The 22,651-nt window shown below is 37.8% G+C and overlaps 2 protein-coding genes and 1 non-coding gene across 5 annotated transcripts in view; 2 read left to right on the top strand and 1 right to left on the bottom strand.

The window, feature by feature from the left end:
* The first annotated feature begins 3,583 nt into the window (after nt 1–3,583).
* The window catches only part of LOC120079710 (mitotic checkpoint protein BUB3.3), a 25,222-nt gene continuing 6,154 nt past the window's right edge, over nt 3,584–22,651 (top strand). Inside the window, exons 1-7 of one of the 3 annotated variants that reach the window (XM_039034038.1) lie at nt 3,584–3,936; nt 4,030–4,160; nt 4,849–4,931; nt 5,993–6,244; nt 6,647–6,719; nt 13,198–13,281; nt 13,360–13,441. In XM_039034038.1, coding sequence (XP_038889966.1) covers nt 3,802–3,936; nt 4,030–4,160; nt 4,849–4,931; nt 5,993–6,244; nt 6,647–6,719; nt 13,198–13,281; nt 13,360–13,441 — 840 coding nt within the window. In that variant the 5' untranslated portion in view covers nt 3,584–3,801. The remainder of the gene's footprint in view (nt 3,937–4,029; nt 4,161–4,848; nt 4,932–5,992; nt 6,245–6,646; nt 6,720–13,197; nt 13,282–13,359; nt 13,442–22,651) is intronic. The other 2 variants (XM_039034036.1, XM_039034037.1) reach the window with 2 other exon arrangements.
* TRNAW-CCA lies at nt 3,656–3,727 on the bottom strand. The gene has a single exon. It is a non-coding gene; the product is annotated as a tRNA-Trp (tRNA).
* Nucleotides 7,408–9,478, top strand: LOC120079712. The gene is made up of 2 exons (XM_039034039.1): nt 7,408–9,167; nt 9,312–9,478. The coding sequence occupies exons 1-2, from the start codon at nt 8,613–8,615 to the stop codon at nt 9,429–9,431; spliced, it is 675 nt and encodes a 224-aa protein (XP_038889967.1). The 5' UTR covers nt 7,408–8,612; the 3' UTR covers nt 9,432–9,478.

The following is a 22,651-nucleotide window of genomic DNA, read 5'->3' as shown; positions in this document are numbered from 1 at the left end:
CAACATGGTCGACTCAATGAGCCTCCCATTTTAAGGGTAAAACTGGGTAGATAGCTAGAGACATTGTCTTGCAAGACAAAATTCACTCTTACCCGCTTCTAGGGTTAGTAGATAGGTTTTTCTTTTAAGTGTTGAATCCAGGTCTTGAACTAAGGGCTCTGCCCTCTCTAAGGTTTGAGAGGGACCGGTTTGGTGGTTGGACTACAAACCAATTGTTCCTTAGAGGATCAATGGGACTTAAGGAGCAAGATGTATTTATAGGGGTAAAATGATAATTTTGACCCGCTATAATTATGAACAACCATGTGAAGGGTCAACTTTCTAATCGTGGTTAAATCAAATGGGCAGAAATATATTTACAGTGAGGAGAGTGCATCTACTGGGCTTTAGTGGAGTGTCCCGGTAGTTAACGAATGTTGGTTAATTGGGTTAATGAAATTAGCCGGTTAATCTCGGATCATATGATCTATAGGTCTATTAGGTCCCCCTACTAGCTCATATCAGACTAAACCTTAAAATAGTATGTTGAGAGAATTTGAAATGTTCAAATTAAGTTTAGGGAATTATTAATTATATACGATATAATTAAAACGTTTAATTATGGAATTAAACAAATTGGAGAGTTGAAAATATTTAAATATAATTTAAATATTGTATACATGAATGAGGATTCTTGTTCGGGATATGTATTTTATTAATTTAATATTTGATGTTAAATTGTTTCATTAATTTTTAAAATTAAATTTCATTTTTCTTTTGAAATTTGTGAAATTAAAAAAAAAATGAAAAATTGAAGTTAATGGGTTGATCTCACAAAACCCACTAATTTTACACCTAATTTCCCATTTTTTTGCATATGTTTGGTGTCGTTTTTTTTTTTTTTTTGGGTGAATCCTCTTTGCATGAATATCTTTTACAAATAGAAGTTTTAGTTTATGGAGAAACTTCATGCAAAAATTAGAATTGGAAGAAATTTAGTTCTTCTAAGTTCCTACACCAAAAGCTCTCTAATCCTCCTTTTCCCCTTAAATCTCATCTCAATTTGGATTTCATAATCCGTTTCAAAATCGGAGAATAGCGGGGAAGACTCTTACGATAGTCCACAAACGGTTGGTGATCTGAATTCAATAAGAAATTTCTAGTTTTTTGAGTTCTTCAAAGGATATACTTACTAAACCTTAATTGCTAAATGTATGACCCGTGGGGGTTGATGCTCTAATCTCGTAGGGTCCTATAGTTTGTAAATCTTGTATGAACAAACTCTTATGTGATTAATAATATATGATATTTTTATTCATTTTTTTAAAATAAAATATGTGATATTTTAGTTGCATTAACCACAAACCAATAAGCTAACATCCAAAGTTATCGTTGTAACTTAAACATGTATGTGGAGACATACAGGTGGATCATGTTTAAGTGATAACCTAAATGGTATGTAGTATATGGATAAGGCTGGGTACATTATTTTGGTGACACTACGAGTATGAACCACTTTGTAGGTGTTACAAGTGTTGTAAAGTGCTACAAATGATCTGATCCTGATCATTCATGTATTAGACATGTGAGTGGGGATATTTTATACAGAGGAGTTTGTACAAGACCGAACCATGAAATGTTTAGTCTCATTATATAACACCGTTCATAATAAAGACTTTCATTTCACTAGGATGACCATAGGTAACATGATCTTAATCTTGAGTGAGTTGTGAACTCCTGCCTATGAGGGCGATCCTTTGATATGTATGGGTGAGAGTGGCCAGATCGCCGACTCAACATGCCTACCATTTTGGGGATTTGCCTGATTGGGGAGCTGAGAACTTAGCTACACAAGATGGAATTCACCCTTTCCCTGATGCAAGGGTAAGTAGATAAATTGCTCTCTTAAGGGTTGATTCCAGGTCTTGAATAATGTGGCACCACACCCTTTCCTGTTCCGAGAGGGGTTAAATCATAGTGGGACTATGATCTATTGTTCATCAGAGGGATCGGTGGTACTTAAGGAGTTAGAGGTAACTATAGGGGCAAAACAATAATTTGGTCTGCTGTACTTACGAGCAATTTATGAAGGGTCATTGTACTATTAATTGGTTCTATCCAATGGATATAGAAATATATTTGTAATGCGAAGAGTGCAACTATCGATCTTTAATGAAGTGCCCGACAGTTAACGAATGGTGGATAATGTAATTAAAGAGTTTAATTAATTATTCACGTATCATTGGAGCTTGAAACTACAAGTCCATAAGGTCCCCTTGGTAGCTCAAAAGGATTTAGTTGAGAATCAGTTTTTTGGTTAATTTGAATTGTTCAAATTAATAAGAGGGAATTTAATTATATATGATATAATTGTTATAATGTATTTGATACATTATAGTTTATTTGGAGGAAATATATATTTGAATCTAGATTCAAATATATTCTTTATGAATGTGATTCATAATTGCTAAATTTAATATAAATATGATTTGTATTAAATGCCATAAAATAGAGAAAATGAACTATGGTTTATATTGTATACGATACAATATTAAAACTATAGGTTATGTGTTATATTTGATGAACATATATCTTAATATAAATAAGATATGATAAGTTAGTTATCATATTTATTTTATTATTTTAAATAATAATTCCCAATTTCTCTACAACCACCTTAGTGGAAATCTCAGTTTTAATATTTTATTATTTTAAATAATATTTATTTTATATTATTATTTTAACTTAGACTATCTAGATTAGTAATCATTTTAGTGGAAATCTCAATCTTAATGCAAATGTTTGAAGGCTATATGGATTCTATTTGGAGTAATGTTGTTGAGTTTGAAAATTAATGCAAATGTTTGAAGATTATTAATCAGTCTATGACAATGCCAAATGACATTGATGGGCAATGGGCTACGATTGTCATTGATGGTGAAGGAAGAAGATGGAAAGAGAGGAGAGAGAAACCCGAGTGAAAAATAAATAAAATAAAATAAAATGAGTTTGTTAATTTTAGATAATTAAAAATTAGAAAAAAATAATTTTAGTAGAAAATTGGTCATTGTTTTAAATGATAAAATAGCTGAAAATATTTTCAAGAATAACAAAATGTCACTAATAGGTAGCAAAATTTTGTCATTAAATATGTTGACTTATTTTCCTTTATTTGAAGACAATTCTAGAAAACAGTTATCGCATCAACTTTGTGTCAGTAATAAATGAAAAACTGATGAATGAACCCAAGATGGAACTAAATACAAATTTTGGGAGTAACATTGTTGAGTTTGAAAATTTGAAGACGAGTTTACCATCCAACCCAAACTTTAAGGACCAAAGTTCTCTTAATTTTATATTCGGTTTTATAATTTAGAACACAATTTTAATATATTGAAAATTAATCTTGGATTATTAAAAATATGTTAAAAGTAACTCCAAATATGACGTAAATATTTTAAAATGATTTTAACAATTTTAGAATAAATCAATATTATTATTTTTAGAAAATATTTAAGGCTGAACTTGTTTTTTAGAAAAAAAAAAAAGAAAAAAAGAAAAATAAAGAACGTCAGCATTCTCCACTTGAAAATTAAGAATTGATCGACTAGTATCAGTTGTTGAAATGAAGATTCAAATACAAAGAGATGAAAAATTCGAAGAAAAAAATGGGATTTGAACCCGACGTGAATCGAACACGCAACCTTCTGATCTGGAGTCAGACGCGCTACCATTGCGCCACGGATCCACTTAATTGTTCTTTCATAAAATCGTTTTCACTACTCAAAATTTCTTCGATTTCTTCGGTTCCCGCCTCTTTTGATGGTCTGGGCTCGATCTCTCGGCATGGAATCCAACAGGGTTTTACTGAATTTTGAAATTCCGATCCAAGATTCCATTTCCAAACTTGAATTTGCGCCCCATTCGAACAATCTCCTAATTTCTTCCTGGGATTCTGTAAGTGTTTGTTGGAAGCTTTTTGAAAACTTCTGCCCCTTCTTTTTTGTTCATTCTTATTGATGTTTTAGGGTTTTGTTTCTTTTGGGATAGATTCTTCGTTTGTACGATGTTGATAAGTCTATACTAAGACTTGAAGCTTCATCTGAAGCTGCGCTGCTGGATTGTTGCTTCCAGGATGAATCATTAGCTTTCAGCGCTGGTTCTGATGGCTGCATAAGAAGGTTTGGAATTTGCATATCAAATTTTTTAATGTTAAATCCCACTGGCTTAAATATCAGTGTATCTATGATATTCGGATGTTGTATTTTTAAGCAATTTTGCTGATTAATCAATAAAAAAGAGGAAAAAAAAAAATGATACGGTAATCTTGTGGGGTAAGGTTAACAAGAAGAAAAGGCTATCTTGGAATCGTGCAGTATAATATTAGTTGTTTTGCTGGCCATTTAATTAGATTGGACAAGGCAAATCTTTGAATTTAAAAGTGAGTAGTTTAAGATGTTTAGGATCGAGTTAAATTCTTTACTATTTGCTGCGCAGAAATTGTAAATGCAGCAGTTTCTTTTTCCTCTTTTTGTCTCATTCCTTATTGGTAGTCAAATTTTGGTTCAGTCTATTTTCTCATTCCATATATATTTTATTTGTTTAATATTAAAAATGTATTATATTATGAGTCTATGACAAAAACAGAAAAATTGTTAGTATTTTAGGTGCTGACTTTATTTTTGGTTCTTAAAAAATTATTTCCAATGCTATTCATAACCTGCCTGGGAATTAACTTGAAAATTTTCCTTGTTCTTCTTTTTACCTTTCTTTTTGGCCAAAAAAACTTCTGTTGTATATTAGCAGCATAATGTGATGGTTGGATACTTTGAGCATAGGTGCTAATGGCTTTCAGTAAAATTTTTCTAGCTATGAATTACAATCAGGGATAGTTGAGACCGTTGGAAAGCACGATGATAGTGTAACCCATATCAGATATTCTGATCGAACGTGTAAGCTCTTTATCACTTGATATAACTTAATTGTTTGTAGACATTAGATTCTTTTTGGTAAATTATTGAAAATGTTTTAAATTATATTTTGCTTTTAGCACACTTTAATGAACGGATTATATTTTCCTTTGGAACTTGTTGAACCTTGAGTCTCATTGGGCACTGTTTAAGAGTTAGCAAACTTTATATTGGAGTGCAAATGTGTAGTTAAGTATCATTATTCGATCTTTTCTTTTCTTTTCTTTAACATGTAATCACAGACTACAGTTTTTCTGTTACGTTGGTTAATGCAGGACATACACTGAACCTTCAGTTTGTTTGCCATCTTTTCTCTTTCTTTGGATGACCCCAATGGTTTATTTTTAAGCCGTTTTCTTTCTTTTCTGCTGTATTGATGCTGGTAGATTTTGCTAGATTATTTTTTGCTTAGATATTCTACAGAAACAGATCCGACATAAAAAAATCCCAAATATTTTGAAGACAATAGCAGTGTGTACTCTGCCGCAAGTAACCAAGTTAATTGACTATCATACATATTATTTTCTTTTATTTGAAAAGATTGTTATGGGCTTATAGCCATATCGTAACAATCATATAGGATCTTTATCTACAAAGGCTTGCAAATGGTCATGTAGGATCTTGTTCCAATCTTGTCAGATTTGAATCGGCCCATTTGAAATCTTCTTCGTGGTGTTCTTTATCTAAGAAGTTTGCTGGTTACTCCATTCAGGATATCTATTGCAGCTAGGATCCCTTCATCTTTCCTATTTAGTGCTGTCATTATTGTTATTTCTTTGATACTGAGGTTTTCTGGTTTTTGTGTTTTGTGTTTTGTTTTGTTTTGTTTTGTTTTTGTTTTTGTTTTTGTTTTTTTTTAAATTTGGTATTTGTATCTTTAAGCATTAGTCTCTTTTTATTTTCTTAATGAAAACCGTCGTTTTTTGTTTTAAAAAAATCCTGCAATATGTCTACGATGGTTGGGTATGTATAATCTGCGTTGGTAGTCTTTTGACCTTTTGCAACTTTGTTGTTGAACAACAAAATCTACTCTATTTTTGTAGGCCAAATAGTAACAGCGGGTTTGGATGGAAAGATACAGTTGTGGGACACACGTAAAGAAAAGTCTCTTTCATTTGTGAGAAATATGGGTTCAGATGTGGTATCCATGTCTCTATCTGGATTTAATTTAAATGTGGCTTCTAGAGCATGTGTATATTTACTGGACTTACGGAACCTAGAGAAATCAATTCAACTGAAAGATTCTTATATGAAAGTTCCAGTCGCTTGTGTTAGCTCAGTTCCTTATAGTGAAGGTAGGTTATGTTACTTGGCATGTTATAAATATATCACCGATCCTTTTTGTATTGATTTTTTTTTTGAAAAGGAAACAATACTTTTCATTGATATAAAGAAAAGAGGCTAATTTGCAAAGTCCAAAGAGACATAATAGTCCATACAAACTAGAAGACAAGGGGACCCTTTTTGTGTTAATGTTATTTTGAAAACGTGGATTATGGGGCTAGATTGCTTCTTTTAGATAAATGTATTTGCAGTTTCTTCCGGATGATTTTTGGCTAATATTTTGATCTTTGAAGGATACTCCTCTTTCTTTCCTTTATTTTTTCTAGTAATATTTACTTTTTGTTAAAACTATATAACATCAAGACAATCTTTGCTTGAATTGTATTGACCACCTCCAGATACTATTGTTGCAGGAGTTGCGGTTGGATCAGTAGATGGATGTGTAGCTTTGGATATTACTTGTCTGGACCAAACAGATGACATTAGGTTTTTATCATAGTACACATAACTCAGAAGCTTTTGCTTTCTCTACCTTTAGATGTGGATGCTAATTACTTAAAATAAAATTTTAACTAGCTCAAGTTAATATATAGCTTAAAAGCTCTATCATATCCTTCTGGGGTACTACAGTAATATTCTGGCATCTGGTTCAGTTGCATTCAGTCATATGACAAAACTTAGAACTTGTTTGGAAGTATTTTCTGGATACTGTAGACACCTATTTGGAGTTTTGTCGCTGTTTTTCTTTTTCTTTTTCTTTTTTCTTTTCCCTGATCACTATTTGAATTTCTATAAGTGCAAGTCTCTAATGTCATTGGAGTACCACTTGATGGAACGATATATGGCATCAGAAATTAATATGTTATTAGTATTTTAGGACCACCTAAATGTTTAATTGGAATTAGAAGTTTTCATTGAGAAACTGTTCAATCAATCTGTTGAAAAGTGTTGTATTTTGCCCTAAGGGCGTTTTAGTCCTTTTGTAATTCTCTACTATTTTAGGGTTTGCCTTAGTCTATTTATATTTGGGTCTGTGGTACATTGTAAGTGTAGAAGAATAATAATATCTCTTATATCATGGTTTTTTCTCCCTAACCTAGGGTTTTCTACGTAAACTGTGTGTTTTCTTCTTCTTCCCTTCTCTATTTCTATATAGTATCAGAGCATGGTGAAGAAACCCTAGCTGTCGTTGGTGAAAATCCGTCGCAGGGTCCTTAGCCTACACCAACGAAAGCAGTCGGTGATTCCATTGTTGAAACAAGTGAAGCCGCTGTCGAGGACATCCACGCTTTTGCCGTACATGTGGCTATTGACCGTTATCTCCGGACAACCCTTCCATTCCTCTTTGGTTAGATGATGCAGCAACTTCTCCAGTCGCTCCAGTCGCCGGCGTTACCTAGTTAGATGGTGCCGCCGCAACAGCTGCTGCCAATGAGCAACATCGATCCGTTCCATACCAGTTCGCAACAGCCGATTCTGTTGCACTGGCCGAACCCATCTGCTCCAGTCGAATTTGTCTGTGCCAGTCCCATAGACGAGTCCCTCAGCCGTTCGCACCAGCCAACTCATTGGCCTGCTTCAACTGCCACGAGATCGACCTCCACAATGCTGGTTTTGTCCGAAATTGCCACTAGGCAGTTGCCGGTTCCTAGCCTTAATCTGCCGAGCACTGGCCACCTCAATTGGACGAACATGGGCGATCGATGGTGCTTTGTTGAGATGGGGGAGTTGTCATCATTCCACAGCGGACAACAACCAACTGTTTTAGCAACAACCAGTCTTGTACAGTCTCCTCCGGTTAATCTTAATGCTACAGGTTCGGTGAATCTTACTCCAATGGTGGTTTAGCAGTAATTCAATAATCTTCAACAGCAGATTGCAGCACTTAGGGCAACCCTCGGGACTTCCACAAAACTTCAGTCGAACTTAGTTAATCCAGAGTTGTCCTCACATCTACCGATGTACTCTGAAAATCCGGTAAATGCTTTCCCTACTTTACCTACAACAAATATTTTTTCTGAATCTGTGGGAAATTCTATAGGTTGTATTGCATGGGAGAAATTGAATGGCCAGAACTACTTCTCCTGGTCTCAGTCAATTAAGATGGCCTTCGAAAGGCGTCACAAATTTGGGTATCTAACAGGTGAGATATCGAGACTGAGACCAAGTGATCCTCAAGAGCGTGTTTGGAAAGGAGAAGACTCCTTGCTTTGCTCGGTGTTGATTAATAGTATGGAATCACAAATAGGCAAACCTCTTCTGTATGCTGCGACTACTCGAGACATTTGGGATGCTGTTTAGAAGTTATACTCTAGGCGGCAGAATGCATCACGGTTATACACCTTGCGGAAATAGGTCCATGAATGCAAACAAGGGACCATGGGCGCTACATCTTATTTTAACAAGCTGTACTTAATATGGCGGGAGATGGACCTGTGTCGGGAAATTGTCTGGGATTGCCTAGTACAGTATTCAAAACTGGAGGAAATCGATCGTGTTTACGACTTTCTTGCTGGTCTGAACACCAAATTCAATGCAGTACATAGTCGGATACTGGGACATAGACCGGTCCCTTCTCTCATGGAAGTCTGTTTGGAAGTCCGGTTGGAGGAAGATAGATCAAGTGCCACGAACAATCCCAGTCCCAATCCTATTGATTCTGCTGCTTTTGGTGCAAAATCGTTCGGGGTTGATGGTGATAAGCAGAATAGTAAATCTCCTCCAATATGTGAACATTGCAAAAAATCGTGGCACACGAAGGATCAATGTTGGAAGCTACATGGTCGACCGCCGAATGGCAAATGTCGTCTTTCGAATGACAAGTCAAAATCTGGCCGAGCCCTTGTGAGTGATTCCATTGATGTTGCATCGCAGTCTCAGGTGGCTAACCAGACTGACCTGGTACTGTTGGGGTCGGTACTATTGTCCAATCAGGTACCTCTCAATCATTTAGTTTTCTTATTGAGGGAAAAGAATCATGGATATTGGACTCAGGAGCAACAGATCATTTAACTGGTTCATCTAATTGATTTCTCTTATATTCTACGAGTGCTGGTAATGAGAAAATTTGAATTGCAGATGATTCCTTTGCTCTTGTCACAGGAAAAGGTCATCTGTCTCCCTTCCAGGGGTTGGTCTTATAGAATATGTTGCACGTTCCGAAAATTTCTTACAACTTATTGTCTATCAGCAAAATAACTAGGGATTTAAATTGTAGAACTATTTCCTCACAAGATACTGTTTTGTTTCAGGACTTGAGCTCGGAGACGACGATTGGCACTGCTCGGCATGGTAGGGGTCTCTATTTCCTTTCTGACGATGTTGTCTCTAGGCGTTTTTCTAGTACTAGTTTGTTATCTTCTTTTACAACATTTGAAAAAGATTATTTGTTATGGCATTTCCGTCTTGGTCATCCAAATTTTCAATATATGAAATATTTGTTTTCCCATTTATTTCATAGTGTGGATGTTTCTGCTTTATCTTGTGATGTGTGTGTACGTGCAAAACAGCACCGAGTTACCTATCCTTCTCAGTCGTACAAACCTTCCCAGCCTTTCCATTTGATTCATAGTGATGTTTGGGGTCCTTCAAACATTACTATGTTGTTTGACAAGCATTGATTTGTAACGTTTATTGATGATCACACCCGTCTTACATGGGTGTTTCTTCTCACAGACAAGTTGGAAGTAACATTTGTTTTCCAACAGTTCTATACTACAGTTGAAATGTAGTTTAATACCAAGATAGAGGGAGTTTGTCAATAACACCCTTCGTGAGTTATTAACTTCGAAGGGTATTGTCCATCAAAATTTGTGTGCTTATACTCCCCAACAGAATGGGGTGGCTGAATGAAAAAATTGTCATCTCATTGAAGTTGCCCGGTCCCTCATGCTCCCTGCATCCCTTCTTTCTTATTTATGGGGGATGTTGTTCTAACTGCAACCCATCTCATCAATCGGATGCCCTCCCGTGTTCTCAAGTTCCAAACACCTCTTGAATGTTTCAAGGAGTCCTACGTATCCACGCATCTCATTCCGGATGTCCCTCTTCGAGTGTTTGGGTGTACAATCTTTGTCCATAGCCATGGTCCACACCAAACTAAGTTTGCTCCTCGCGCTCAAAAGTGCGTCTTTATCCGGTTGGGTATCATTTTCACCAGCAGGGCTATAAATGCTTTCATCCTTCCTCAAGAAAATACTTTGTATCTATGGACGTGACGTTTCTTGAAGATAAACCTTTCTTTCCCGTTAGTCCTCTTCAGGAGGAGAATACTAGTGAAGAGACTAACTCGTCCACGTATTCTATTCCTATGGACTTTCTTCCTGATCCTGTCCTCCCCCCAAATGATCCTGTCTTTCCCACAAATGACACGATCTTTCCTACGAAACAAGTGCCCCAGAAAACATACTCCAGGAAGAATCTTAGAAAGGAAATAGCACCTTCTATTGCTCCATCGGATACGGTCCATGACTTGGAACCGGCACCAGCTCAAGCTAAGGTACTTTTGTTCTTGATACTGCTTCTGATGGTAATGATGATTGTGTTGAAGGCAATATAGTTGAAAATGATGAAACTAATGAGGTTGTTCTAGGCAAAGTCGAGACTGCAGGTAGTCATGAGTCGTTAGGGGATACTCGGGAGAGTAAGGACTTGCCACAACTAAGCAAGTATGATCACCAGTCCAGTGCTAATGAGAAATCAAGAAAAACAGGAGAATATGATGCTACCCTTGACATACCCATTGCTCTACGGAAAGGGGTTAGGTCATGCACCAAGTATTCCATGCATAGCTTCTTTTTGTATAGTAACTTGTCTTCTGGGTTTAAGGCTTTCACTACTAACCTGGACACTGTAATAATACCAACCGATGTGCATATGGCCATGGAAATTCCTGAATGGAAGGCTGCTGTTATGGAAGAGATAAGAGCTCTGGAGACTAATAAAACTTGGGACCGTGTAGCTCTTTCGAGAGGGCATAAAACCGTTAGGTGTAAATGGGTATTCACTGTTAAGTACAAATCTGATGGAACTCTTGATAGATACAAAGGCAGACTGGTTGTTAAGGGGTTTACCGAGACGTATGGGATTGATTACTTGGAAACTTTCTCTTTAGTGGCAAAACTAAATACGATTCGAGTTCTTCTCTCAGTGGCCATTAACAAAGACTGGCCTTTTCATCAACTTGATATGAAGAATGCGTTCTTAAATGGTGAGTTAGAAGAAAAGGTTTATATGAGCCCTCCTCCTGGATTCGAAGCTCAGTTTGATCATCAAGTTTGTAAACTCAAAAAATCCCTATATGGATTAAGCAGTTTCCGAGAGCTTGGTTTGACAGGTTCACTACTTTTGTTAAGTCTCAAGGGTTCATTCAGGGGCATTCTGATCATACCTTATTTACAAAGAAGTTAGCATTTGGGAAGGTGGCAGTTTTAATTGTATATGTTGATGATATCATTTTGTCAGGAGACGATGATGCTGAGATTGTCAAACTAAAGTGGAAAATGCTAGATGAGTTTGAGATTAAAGACCTAGGGAATTTGAGATATTTTCTTGGAATGGAAGTAGCAAGATCGAGAGAAGTAATATTTGTTTCTCAACAAAAATATACTTTAGATCTATTGAGGGAAACAGGGATGACTGGATGTAAACCCATTGATACTCCCGTTGAAGTCAATGCTAAGTTGGGAGATTCTGTCGATAGAGTTCCTATTAATAAAGAGAGATATCAGCATCTATTGGAAAATTTGATTTACTTATCTCATACTAGACCATATATATCCTATGCTGTTAGTATGGTTAGTTAGTTTATGCAGGCTCCCTACAAGAAACATATGGAGGCTGTCACTCGGATACTAAGGTATTTGAAATCCACTCCAGGAAAGGGCCTAACGTTCAGGAAACATGATAGGAGATACATTGAGGCTTACACTGACTCAGATTGGGCAAGATCTGTTACAGATAGGAAGTCAACTTCGGGGTATTGTACCTTTGTGTGGGGTAATCTTGTCACTTGGCGGAGTAAAAAACAAGGTGTTGTTGCGAGAAGCAGTACTGAAGCGGAATACAGGACTATGAGTCTGGGCATATGCGAGGAGATATGGTTGAAGAAAGTCTTGTCTGACCTTCACCAAGATATGATGCTCCAATGAAACTCTACTGTAATAACAAGACAGCTATAAGTATAACTAACAACCCGGTGCAACACGATAGGACTAAACATGTGGAGATTGATAGACACTTCATTAAGGAAAAACTAGATAGTGGCAGTATTTGTATTCCCTACATTCCTTCAAATCAACAGGTTGCTGACATTCTCACCAAAGGATTACTTAGGCAAAGCTTTGACACTTGTGTTAACAAGTTGGGTCTCATTGATATTTACGCCCCAACTTGAGGGGGAGTGTTGAAAGTGTTGTATTTTGCCCTAAGGGCGTTTTAGTCCTTTCGTAATTCTCTACTATTTTAGGGTTTGCCTTTGTCTATTTATATTTGGGTCTGTGGCACATTGTAAGTGTAGAAGAATAATAATATCTCTTATATCGTGGTTTTTTCTCCCTGATTTAGGATTTTTCCACGTAAACAGTGTGTTTTCTTCTTCTTATTCCCTTCTCTATTTCAATACAATCTTATAATGTCAAAAGATTAGACATCTCTGCCCTAGGATGCTAGGAATGCCCTCCAATTAGCTTACCTTTACTTAACCTTAATGAAATCCAAGTTCTTTATTTGGCTGCAGGAGAGTTGTACTTAGAGATCTCTCTTACAGAAACATAGCTTTACTTTTCAAGTTTTCATGATGAACTTGGCATTTGTTTGTCTTCTTCTTTCTATTCCTTTCTGTATTATTTTCCAAGTGGCAAAGAAAGATATTCAGGATTTTAGGATTTTCTTCAATCATTATTTGGCTTGTGCAATCATTTTCGGGGTGCATTATTCTTACACATGTTCCTTTCATTCTTTGAAGCAGATATATTTTCAGGTGTCACCCAAAGTCAAAAGCCGGAAGAAACCATTTGGAGTCGGTGAATGATATTGTGTTTAATCCAATGTATGCATTATAATTTCTTTACCGTTCAGCTGGGTAAAATATTTTTTCACATTATTCTAATATTCTATTTTTATTTAGACATCATGGTGCCTTTGCTACGGGTGATAATACAGGCTTTGTTAGCATATGGGATTTCCAAAGAAAGAGAAGAATACTTGAGGTATCATCTGCTTGATTTAGTACATTTATCTCATTGTTAAAGGTATTTTTTATTCTAATATTGCATGCTCTTCTTCAGTATGGCATATAGATTGATGACCTTGAAACACACAGTTGAGAATAAGTATTGTAAGTTTGGTTTTGATGATTTTAATGGTAGAAACTTCATCTTAGTGAGTATGGTAGTTAGAAGTCTTTTGCAATCATATTGAACATTCATCCTTAAAATGGTTAATCTCAAGTTCCCTGATGTCAGTAATCAACAAGGAGGATTCATTGATAGATGCCCTTTGCCCTTAGGTATGGTAATGGTAGTCAGGCAGCAGCCATCAATTCTTCCAAGTTCCAACCAAGGTCCACTTCAACAATCCGTAGGCCATAGTTACTAGCAAAGTTCTATGTTTGTATCTTTTGGTTGAATGCATCAACAGTTTCTTTCCTTTCAGTATAGAGCAGTGTGATTGCGATAGAATCAAAACAACTAGAATAGTATTAAATATAAATTAACTATATGATAACCCAAGTAACTTGAGGACTCGAGGTACTTGGATGGTCTCTCCCTTCTTAAGATCACTCAAGCCTAAACCAGCTGAACCAATGTTTACTTTCATTCTTTGAACCCACTCTATCTATAGTATGCCTTTGAACTCTAGTTCTCTTCCTAATTCTATCCTTATGATAGATTATGAATTGCTGCTAATATAAATATGGAAACAAGATTGGACACGGTTTAGTAGAAGCAACCAGTATGCGATGTATTACCGACTGTGAGCATTTTTGACTGTGTGGAATTCTACAAATCCTTGGAGAATGGAAAGGATGTGGCGATTTAATGTGTTCATCTCAATAAATATTTTTCTTTCACGTCTTTGATTGTTTATCCATCTTGTCCCTCGTGATTAAAAACCGTTGACCAAAAAAAAAAAATAATAATAATAATGATAAAAAGTTGGATCTTTTTGTGGGAATAAATTGAGGAAAGAAATAGGTCGTGTTTAGTTAATTAGAGGGTTGAAACCTCGGAGGGTGGTCTGAGGATCGAGAACTTAGATACCAAGAAATCTGCCCTTCTCTTGAAATGGTTGTGTGGTTGTGGTTCCCTTTAGAATTTCAAGTCTTATGACATCAGGTAGCTGTGAGCAAGCATAAGACTGACCCCAATGGTTGGGTTTTTTGTTTAACTTGTCCTCACCTTTAAAGCCCTTGGGAGGCGATCTATCTTTTTCCCTTTTTTCTTTCAAGCTTTCTATCCTTTATCAACTTTTTCACAAATGATAGTTGTAGACTTCGATTATAGGTAGTTATTTGGCTTCAAATAAGTCCTCTTGTTTGAACTTTGTGCTTCATTACTATATGGACCTCACTTGAAAAAACTCCCTCGTGACCTCAGTTATTAGTTCTAGGTCAAGGTCTTTTTCGTTAAGCACCTTTCATGATTGAGACATTGAGATATGTTATTTGGTTCTTTATTCCAACGGTAAGGACTTTCTGGGCTCTCACCTTCATAAATTTTTTCTTTAAAGTCTTTGTACCTTCATTTATTGTCTTCTTCTCCCTCGTTGACATGTTCTTTTTTCTCTTCTTTGTGGAGGATTAGAATTGCAAAGATGAATAGGATCTTTCTTGGACTAAATTGGTATATTTTGTCAAGTGTACTATAAAGGATCTTATATTTTGTGGTTGTGTTTGGCCCACTTTTTTCATTTCTTTAAATTAGAGGCAGAGCATCTAGAGGATTAATAGTAGGAAATTATTTTCTTTCTTTTTTTTTTTGGGTGGGTGGGGGGTTTGGTTTGTGGCTTCTCCTACTACAATCCATTTGTTTAGCATGCATATCCTCGTTGGAAGGACAATATTAGTTTGTGGGATACTGATGAAAATAAGAAAGGAAAGAAACCAACACACAGTTTACGTGAAAACCCTAGAACAGGGAGAAAAACCACGATACAGATATTTTCTTATTATTTTTAATTGATACGCTGAATACAAGAGAACAGGGTGAATAAATAGACAGTAGAGAGCCCTAGGGTGAAAGATAATTACAAAAATACCCCTAGGGTAAAAACCCTATTTTCAACGCTCCCCCTCAAGTTGGTGCATAAATATCAATAAGACCCAACTTGCTAAGACAACAGTCAAAGTTAGGTCTCAGTAGCCCCTTGGTGAGAACATCTACCACTTGTTGATTTGAGGGGATATAGGGAATGCAAATGATCCCATTATCCAATCTTTCTTTAATGAAGTGTCTGTCGATCTCTACATGTTTTGTTTTGTCATGCTGGACTGGGTTGTTTGCGATGCTTATTGCAGCTTTATTATCACAAAACAACTTCATTGGAAGATCCCCGTCTTGGTAAAGATCAATCAGCACCTTATTTAACCAGATTTCTTCACATATCCCTAAACTCATTGCCCTATACTCAACTTCAGCACTACTCCTAGCCACCACTCCCTGTTTCTTATTCGCCAGGTGACAAGGTTACCCTAGACAAAGGTGCAATATCCAGAGGTCGACTTTTTATCAACAACAGAGCCTGCCCAATCAGAATCTGTGTATGCTTCAATAGACCTTTTTTCAGACTTCCTGAACATTAGACCCCTTACCAGGGGTCCCCTTCAAGTACCGAAGAATACGCTCAACTGCATTCATATGTTCCTCGTAAGGAGCTTGCATAAACTGGCTTACCACGCTTACTGCATATGAAATATCTGGTCTTGTATGGGATAGGTAGATCAACTTCCCAACCAACCTTTGGTACCTTTCCTTGCTAACGGGAACTCCGTTGTTTGTAACACCAAGTTTTGCATTATACTCCACGGGTGTGTCAGTAGGTTTACACCCAGTCATGCCTGTTTCTTTGAGCAAGTCGAGTGTATATTTCCTTTGCGATACTGAAATACCTTCTCTTGATCGGGCCACCTCTATTCCCAGGAAGTATCTCAGCTTACCAAGGTCTTTAATCTCAATTTCTCTGGCCATTCTCGTTTTAAGCCTCATAATTTCATTCTCATCATTGCCGAACAGAACAATATCATCAACATACACTATGAGGACGACAATCTTCTCGGAATCGGACCGTTCGTAAATAGTGTATGATCTGAGTGCCCTTGGTTGTATCCCTGTGCTTTAACAAATGTGGTGAACCTATCAAACCAAGCCCTTGGGGATTGTTTCAGTCCATATAAGGATTTTTTCAGTCTGCAAACTCTGTGCTTGAACTGACTCTCGAATCCAGGAAGAGGGCTCATATAGACTTCCTCTTCAAGTTCTCCATTAAGGAACACATTTTTAACGTCCAACTGATGTAGTGGCCAATCTTTGTTTACAGCAATTGGCAACAAAACCCGAATAGGGTTGAGTTTGGCTACGGGAGAGAACGTTTCAGAGTAATCAACTCCGTAAGTCTGGGTGAAACCTTTAGCAACCAGTCTGGCCTTATATCGATCAATCGTCCCATCTGATTTGTATTTTACGGTGAATACCCATTTGCATCCAATTGTCTTGTGCCCTTCAGGTAAAGCACCTGTTCCCATGTACCATTTTTCTCAAGCACCTTCATTTCTTCCATAACAACCATTTTCCATTTAGAGTTCTCCATTGCTTCACGAATACTGCTTGGGACCGTGATAGTGTCCAAGCTAGTAGTGAAAGCTTTAAATTCGGGAGACAAATTATTATATGTCATGTAGCTGTGCATAGAATACTTTGCGTATGAACAAGTACCTTTCCTTAGTGCTATTGGAAGATCGAGAGAGGCATCATGATTTTCCACCTCTCTTGGTTTCTCAGCATGACTAGTCACCTGTAAATCAAGGGTTTCAGTAGTATCTTCCACTTCTTTGTCACCAACAGGACTTTTCCCTTTACTGTTATTACTCTCAACTGTTTCCTCATCTATCACATATTCAGTATTGCCACCTCCACCTCCACCTTCCTTATCTTCCCTGCAGTTGTCAGTCTCCATACATATATCATCATCATTAGTTTCAGGAATACACTTACTTGAACCAGATACAGGGTCTGATTCATGGACCGGAGTCGGCTGATCAACAGGTGGCAACTCTTCCTTTCTACGATTCTTTCTATAGTAGGTTATCCAAGGAATCTGGTTAGTAGGGAGGACAGGATAGGCTTTTTCAGAACTAGGAGAAGGAATCAGGGTGGAATCCCCTAAGGGAATATCATAGGTAGACCAGTTAGGCTCTTCACTTAAGCTCTTCCCCTGAAGATGACTAACGGGGAAGAAAGGTTGGTCTTCAATGAAAGTAATGTCCATGGAGACAAAATATTTTCGAGAGGACGGATGATAGCATTTATACCCACATTGGTGAAGAGGGTACCCAACAAAAACACATTTTTGAGCACGAGGGTGGAATTTTGTGCGATTTGGGCCATGGGAGTGGACAAACGCGACACAGCCGAAGACACGGAGGGGTACATCAGAAATCAGGCGAGCAGTCGGAAAGGATTCTTTGAAAAGGTCCAAGGGATTATGAAAGTCAAGAACACGAGAAGGCATACGGTTGATGAGTTGAGCCGCTGTAAGAATGGCATCCCCCCACAGGTAGGACGGAAGAGTGGCAGACAACATTAAAGACGGGCAACCTCCACCAGATGGCGATTTTTACGCTCGGCTACTCCATTTTGTTGGGGAGTATAAGCACACGAGCTCTGGTGGACAATTCCTTTAGACACAAGAAAGTCATGGAAAGAGGTGTTAAAGAACTCTCGTCTATTATCACTCCTCAAAATTCCAATCTTGACATGGAACTGGGTTTCAATCATGGTATAAAATTGTTTAAAGGTAGAAAACACCTCAAACTTATCAGCAAGTAAGAACACCCAAGTGAGGCGTGTGTGGTCGTCTATGAAGGTGACGAACCAACGTTTACTAGTGGAGGTAGTAGTCGGTGATGGTCCCCAGACATCACTATGAATGAGAGAGAAGGGACTGGACGACTTATAAGGTTGAGAACGAAACGGAATACGACTTTGTTTGGCACAAATACATACATCACAATTTAGAGACGTTATATTAATATTGCGGAATAAATACGAAAATAAATATTTCATATATTGAAAGTTCGGATGTCCTAAACGATAATGCCATAACTTAAAGTCATTTTCGGAAGTAGAAAACTTTAAAGACATAAAACCAGTTCTATGATCCTCCTTAGAAGAAGCATCGTAAGAAAGAAAGTAGAGCCCCTTATCATGCCGGGCAGTGCCAATCGTCATCCCCGACTTCTGATCTTGAAACACAACAGAATCTGGTGAGAAAATAGCCTTACAGTTCAGATCTCTTGTAATTTTACTGACCGATAAAAGATTATATGAGATTTTAGACACATGAAGTGTATCACGTAATACTAAACCATCAAACGGGGAGGTATTCCCTTTCCCTGCAACTGGGGCAAAAGACCCGTCTGCAATTCTGATACGTTCATTTCCCGCACTCGGACAGTAAGAAACAAACAACTCTGAAGAACTAGTGAGATGATCTGTGGCCCCTGAATCTACGATCAAGGGTTTCTTGCCATTAATGCTAATAAGGCCAAAAGATGGGAATGTACCTGATTGAGCAATGACACTCACCCCAACAGCATTCAAATTGGTCTTACTATCGGTATTCTCAGTAACTGAATCACTTACAAGAGCACGCCCGAAGTTTGATCTGTCATGTGACTGTCGTCTCTTACTGTTTGGGGGCCTGCTGTGCAACTTCCAACATTGGTCCTTCGTATGCCACGGCTTCTTACAATGCTCACAAACAGGTGTGAGCTTTTTATCATTGTCGGAACTGGACGCCTTTGAAACAAAGGCTGATGCATCAATGGAGGCTGCCACAGGATTGTTCATAGCCTGTGATCGATCTTCTTCTAGTCGAACCTTTGAACACACCTCTCTAAGAGACGGGGTAGGTCGTTGACCCAATATGCGACTTCGAACATTGTCAAATTTTGGGTTTAATCCAGCCAAAAACACAAACCCGATTTGCCTCTTCAAGTTTCAAATACTGCGCCCTATCCTGTGTGCAGTTCCAGACAATCTCCCGACAAAGATCCCTCTCTTGCCAAAACACTGATAGTTTATTGAAGTAGGAAGTAACGTCCATGATCCCTTGCTTGCATTCATGGACCTGTTTGTGTAACGTGTACAACTGGGATGCGTTCTGTCGTTTCGAGTACAAGTCCCTGGCTGCCTCCCAGATATCTCTAGCAGTTGCTGCATACAGTAAGGGTCGGCCAATCTGGGACTCCATACTATTGATAAGAACAGACCGTAATAGAGAATCCTCCCCTTTCCAGATTCTTTCTTGAGGATCACCTGGGATAAGTTTCGGAATTTCTCCTGTCAGATACCCGAATTTGTGCCTTCCTTTTAGGGCCATTCTAATCGCTGGGACCATAACAAATAATTCTCCCCATTTAGTTTTTCTCCAACCAAAAGTCCTGCAGAATTTCCCATTGAACCAGTTAAGTAAGTGTTAAAAAAGAGAATAGGGAAGAGAAAAACAACAGGATTACGTGGAAACTCTAGTGTAGGGAGAAAAACCACGATATAAAGTCTTTTCTTATTAAAACTGATACACTAAATACACAAGGACTCACTGTATAAATAGACAGTAAGAAGCCCTAGGGGTCTTACACAATTACATACATGCCCCTAGGTTAAAAACCATATTTCCAACACTCCCCCTCGTTGGTGTATAGATATCAACAAGCCCCAACTTGCTTACACAATAATTAGAATTTTGTCTCAATAACCCTTTTGTAAGTACATCAGCAACTTGTTGATTCGAAGGAATATAAGGGATGCATATGTTTCCACTGTCCAACCTCTCCTTAATGTAGTGTCTTTCTATCTCCATGTGTTTAGTTCTGTCATGTTGAACTGGGTTGTTTGCAATACTGATGACAACTTTATTATCACAAAATAATTTCATTGGAAGCTCATTATCTTGTTGGAGATCTGATAATACTTTCTTTAACCAGATTTCTTCACAAATCCCTAGACTCATGGCCCGATACTCTGCCTCAGCACTACTTCTAGCAACAACTCCTTATTTTTTACTTCTCCAGGTGACTAGATTTCCCCAGACAAACGTACAATATCTACATAGATCTTCTGTCAACAACAGACCCTGCCCAGTCAGAATCAGTGTAAGCTTCAACAGATCGTTTATCGGTTTTCCTGACCATTAGACCTTTACCAGGAGTTCCTTTCAGATACCGAAGAATATGTTCAACTGCTATCATATGATCCTCACAAGGAGCTTGCATGAACTGACTCACAACACTTACTGCATAAGAAATATCTGATCTTGTGTGAGACAAGTATATCAACTTCCCAACTAACCGTTGATACCTTTCTTTATTAACAGGAATTCCATCATTCTTATCACCGATTTTCGCATTGTATTCTACTGGCGTGTCAACAGGTTTACACCCAGTCATACCTGTTTCCTTTAGCAAGTCCAGTATATATTTTCGTTGAGAAACTGAATGATAGCCCATCGTTTTGAGCGAGCCACATCATTCCAGAAAGTATCTTAGCTTCTCGAGGTCTTCTTATTTCAAACTCTCTAAGCCATCTTGTTTTAGTCTTGTGTACTTTCACATTCATCATCCCAGATTAAAAACAATATCCATCAACATAGACAATAGAACAACAATTTTTCCCTGATGTTGATCTTCTTACAAAAAGAGTGTGATCGAAATGGTCCGTTGAACAATATTCCTGTGGCTTTTCACAAACGTCGTGAACCTGTCGAACCAGCCCTTTGGAGGAAATTCTTAGTTTCGATAGTGATTTCCTCAATCTACACACTTGTATTTTTAAATCTGACTCTCGGAACCCGGGAGGGGGACTCATTTATAGACTCCTCAAGTCCCACGTGTCAAAAATGCATTTTAACATCAGAGTTTTGGTTGTAGGGCCATCTTTATTCAAACTTTGACAAGAAGCACTCAGGATTGTGTTTCAAGTTTAGCTCACAGGTGAAAACGTCTCAGAATAATCCACGCCCATTGTTTGGGTGAAACCTCTTGCAACAAGTCTACGCCTTGTAACGGTCAATCGTCCATCTGACTTGTACTTTATATAAAAACCCATTACATCCTACTGTTTTTTGTGCCCTTCAGGCAAAGTCACCGGTTCCCCTAGTTTTATCTCTGCAGAGGCTCTTATTTCTTCCATAACAACAGTCGCCATTCTGGTTTTTTCATTGCAACACTTAGTTCTGGAAACCCACTTTCAGTGTCCGAAGCTAGTGAAATAGCCTTGAACTGTAATATCGTTACTAGATTGAAATGACAATAGATATATACATGAACGGTACTTTCCAGGAACTATAGGAAGACAAGTGACGCATCACTTCTTTCCTCTTCAGGGCTTCTCATGCCATGATTTACATCTCGTGTATCAGAAACTTAGTAGTATCTTCCACAACATTATACGTGACTATTCATCCTCCGTAATTCGACATCCATCTCTACAGTTTCCCTTCCATCACTTCTTTAGTATCCACGCTCCTTCCCGTGTCATCCTGCTTCATCATCTCCATACATAACAACCTTAATAGGAATTACGTACCTGGGCCCTGATGACACGGTCTGATCCTGCAACTGGGCCAGAATTCTGTTCAATAGGTGACACACTCCTCATGAGATCTTTTTTGTAGTACGGTTTCCAAGGAACTTGATTGTAGGAAACCAGACTATCATGATCATAGATTAGGTTTAGACAAGGTTTGAATAGGCGCTGAACTCTAAAGGAATAGCACTAAGAGGACAGTTAGTCTCTTCTTAATTATGTTCTCCCGCCTGAGATGGAACTAACGGGAAAGAACGACTGATCCTCGAGAAAGGTGACATCCATCAGAACATATACTTTTCGAGATGACGGTGATAGCACTTATATTCCCGTTGATGGAGTGGATATGCCAAAAAGACACTTTCTGAAGCCGAGGAGAAAATTTCGTAGCGGTTTGGACCTCATGGGAGTGAACAAAAGCAACACAACCAAAAACTCGAAGAGAAAACATCAGAGATCAACCGAGGTAGTGGAAAGAGACTCTTTAAGCAACTCAAAGGGTATGAAGATTAAGAATACGAGAGGGCATCTTGATTATCGAGGTGAGCAAGCAGTAAGGAACTGCAATCTCCTCAGAGGTATGACGGAAGGGTGGCGGATAACATAAGAAATTCG

This window comes from Benincasa hispida, chromosome 6 (assembly GCF_009727055.1).
Source record: "Benincasa hispida cultivar B227 chromosome 6, ASM972705v1, whole genome shotgun sequence".
Lineage (NCBI taxonomy): Eukaryota > Viridiplantae > Streptophyta > Magnoliopsida > Cucurbitales > Cucurbitaceae > Benincasa > Benincasa hispida.
Note: the sequence above shows the minus strand (reverse complement) of the source record. Positions and strands in the feature narration are given on the sequence as shown.

Bases quoted from the DNA above. Each gene is read 5' to 3' on its own strand.
- LOC120079712 (XM_039034039.1), top strand. From the start codon at position 8,613: ATGGGCGCTACATCTTATTTTAACAAGCTGTACTTAATATGGCGGGAG. The intron at 9,168-9,311 runs GTACCTCTCAAT...TTTGAATTGCAG, and splicing joins CGGTACTATTGTCCAATCAG to ATGATTCCTTTGCTCTTGTC.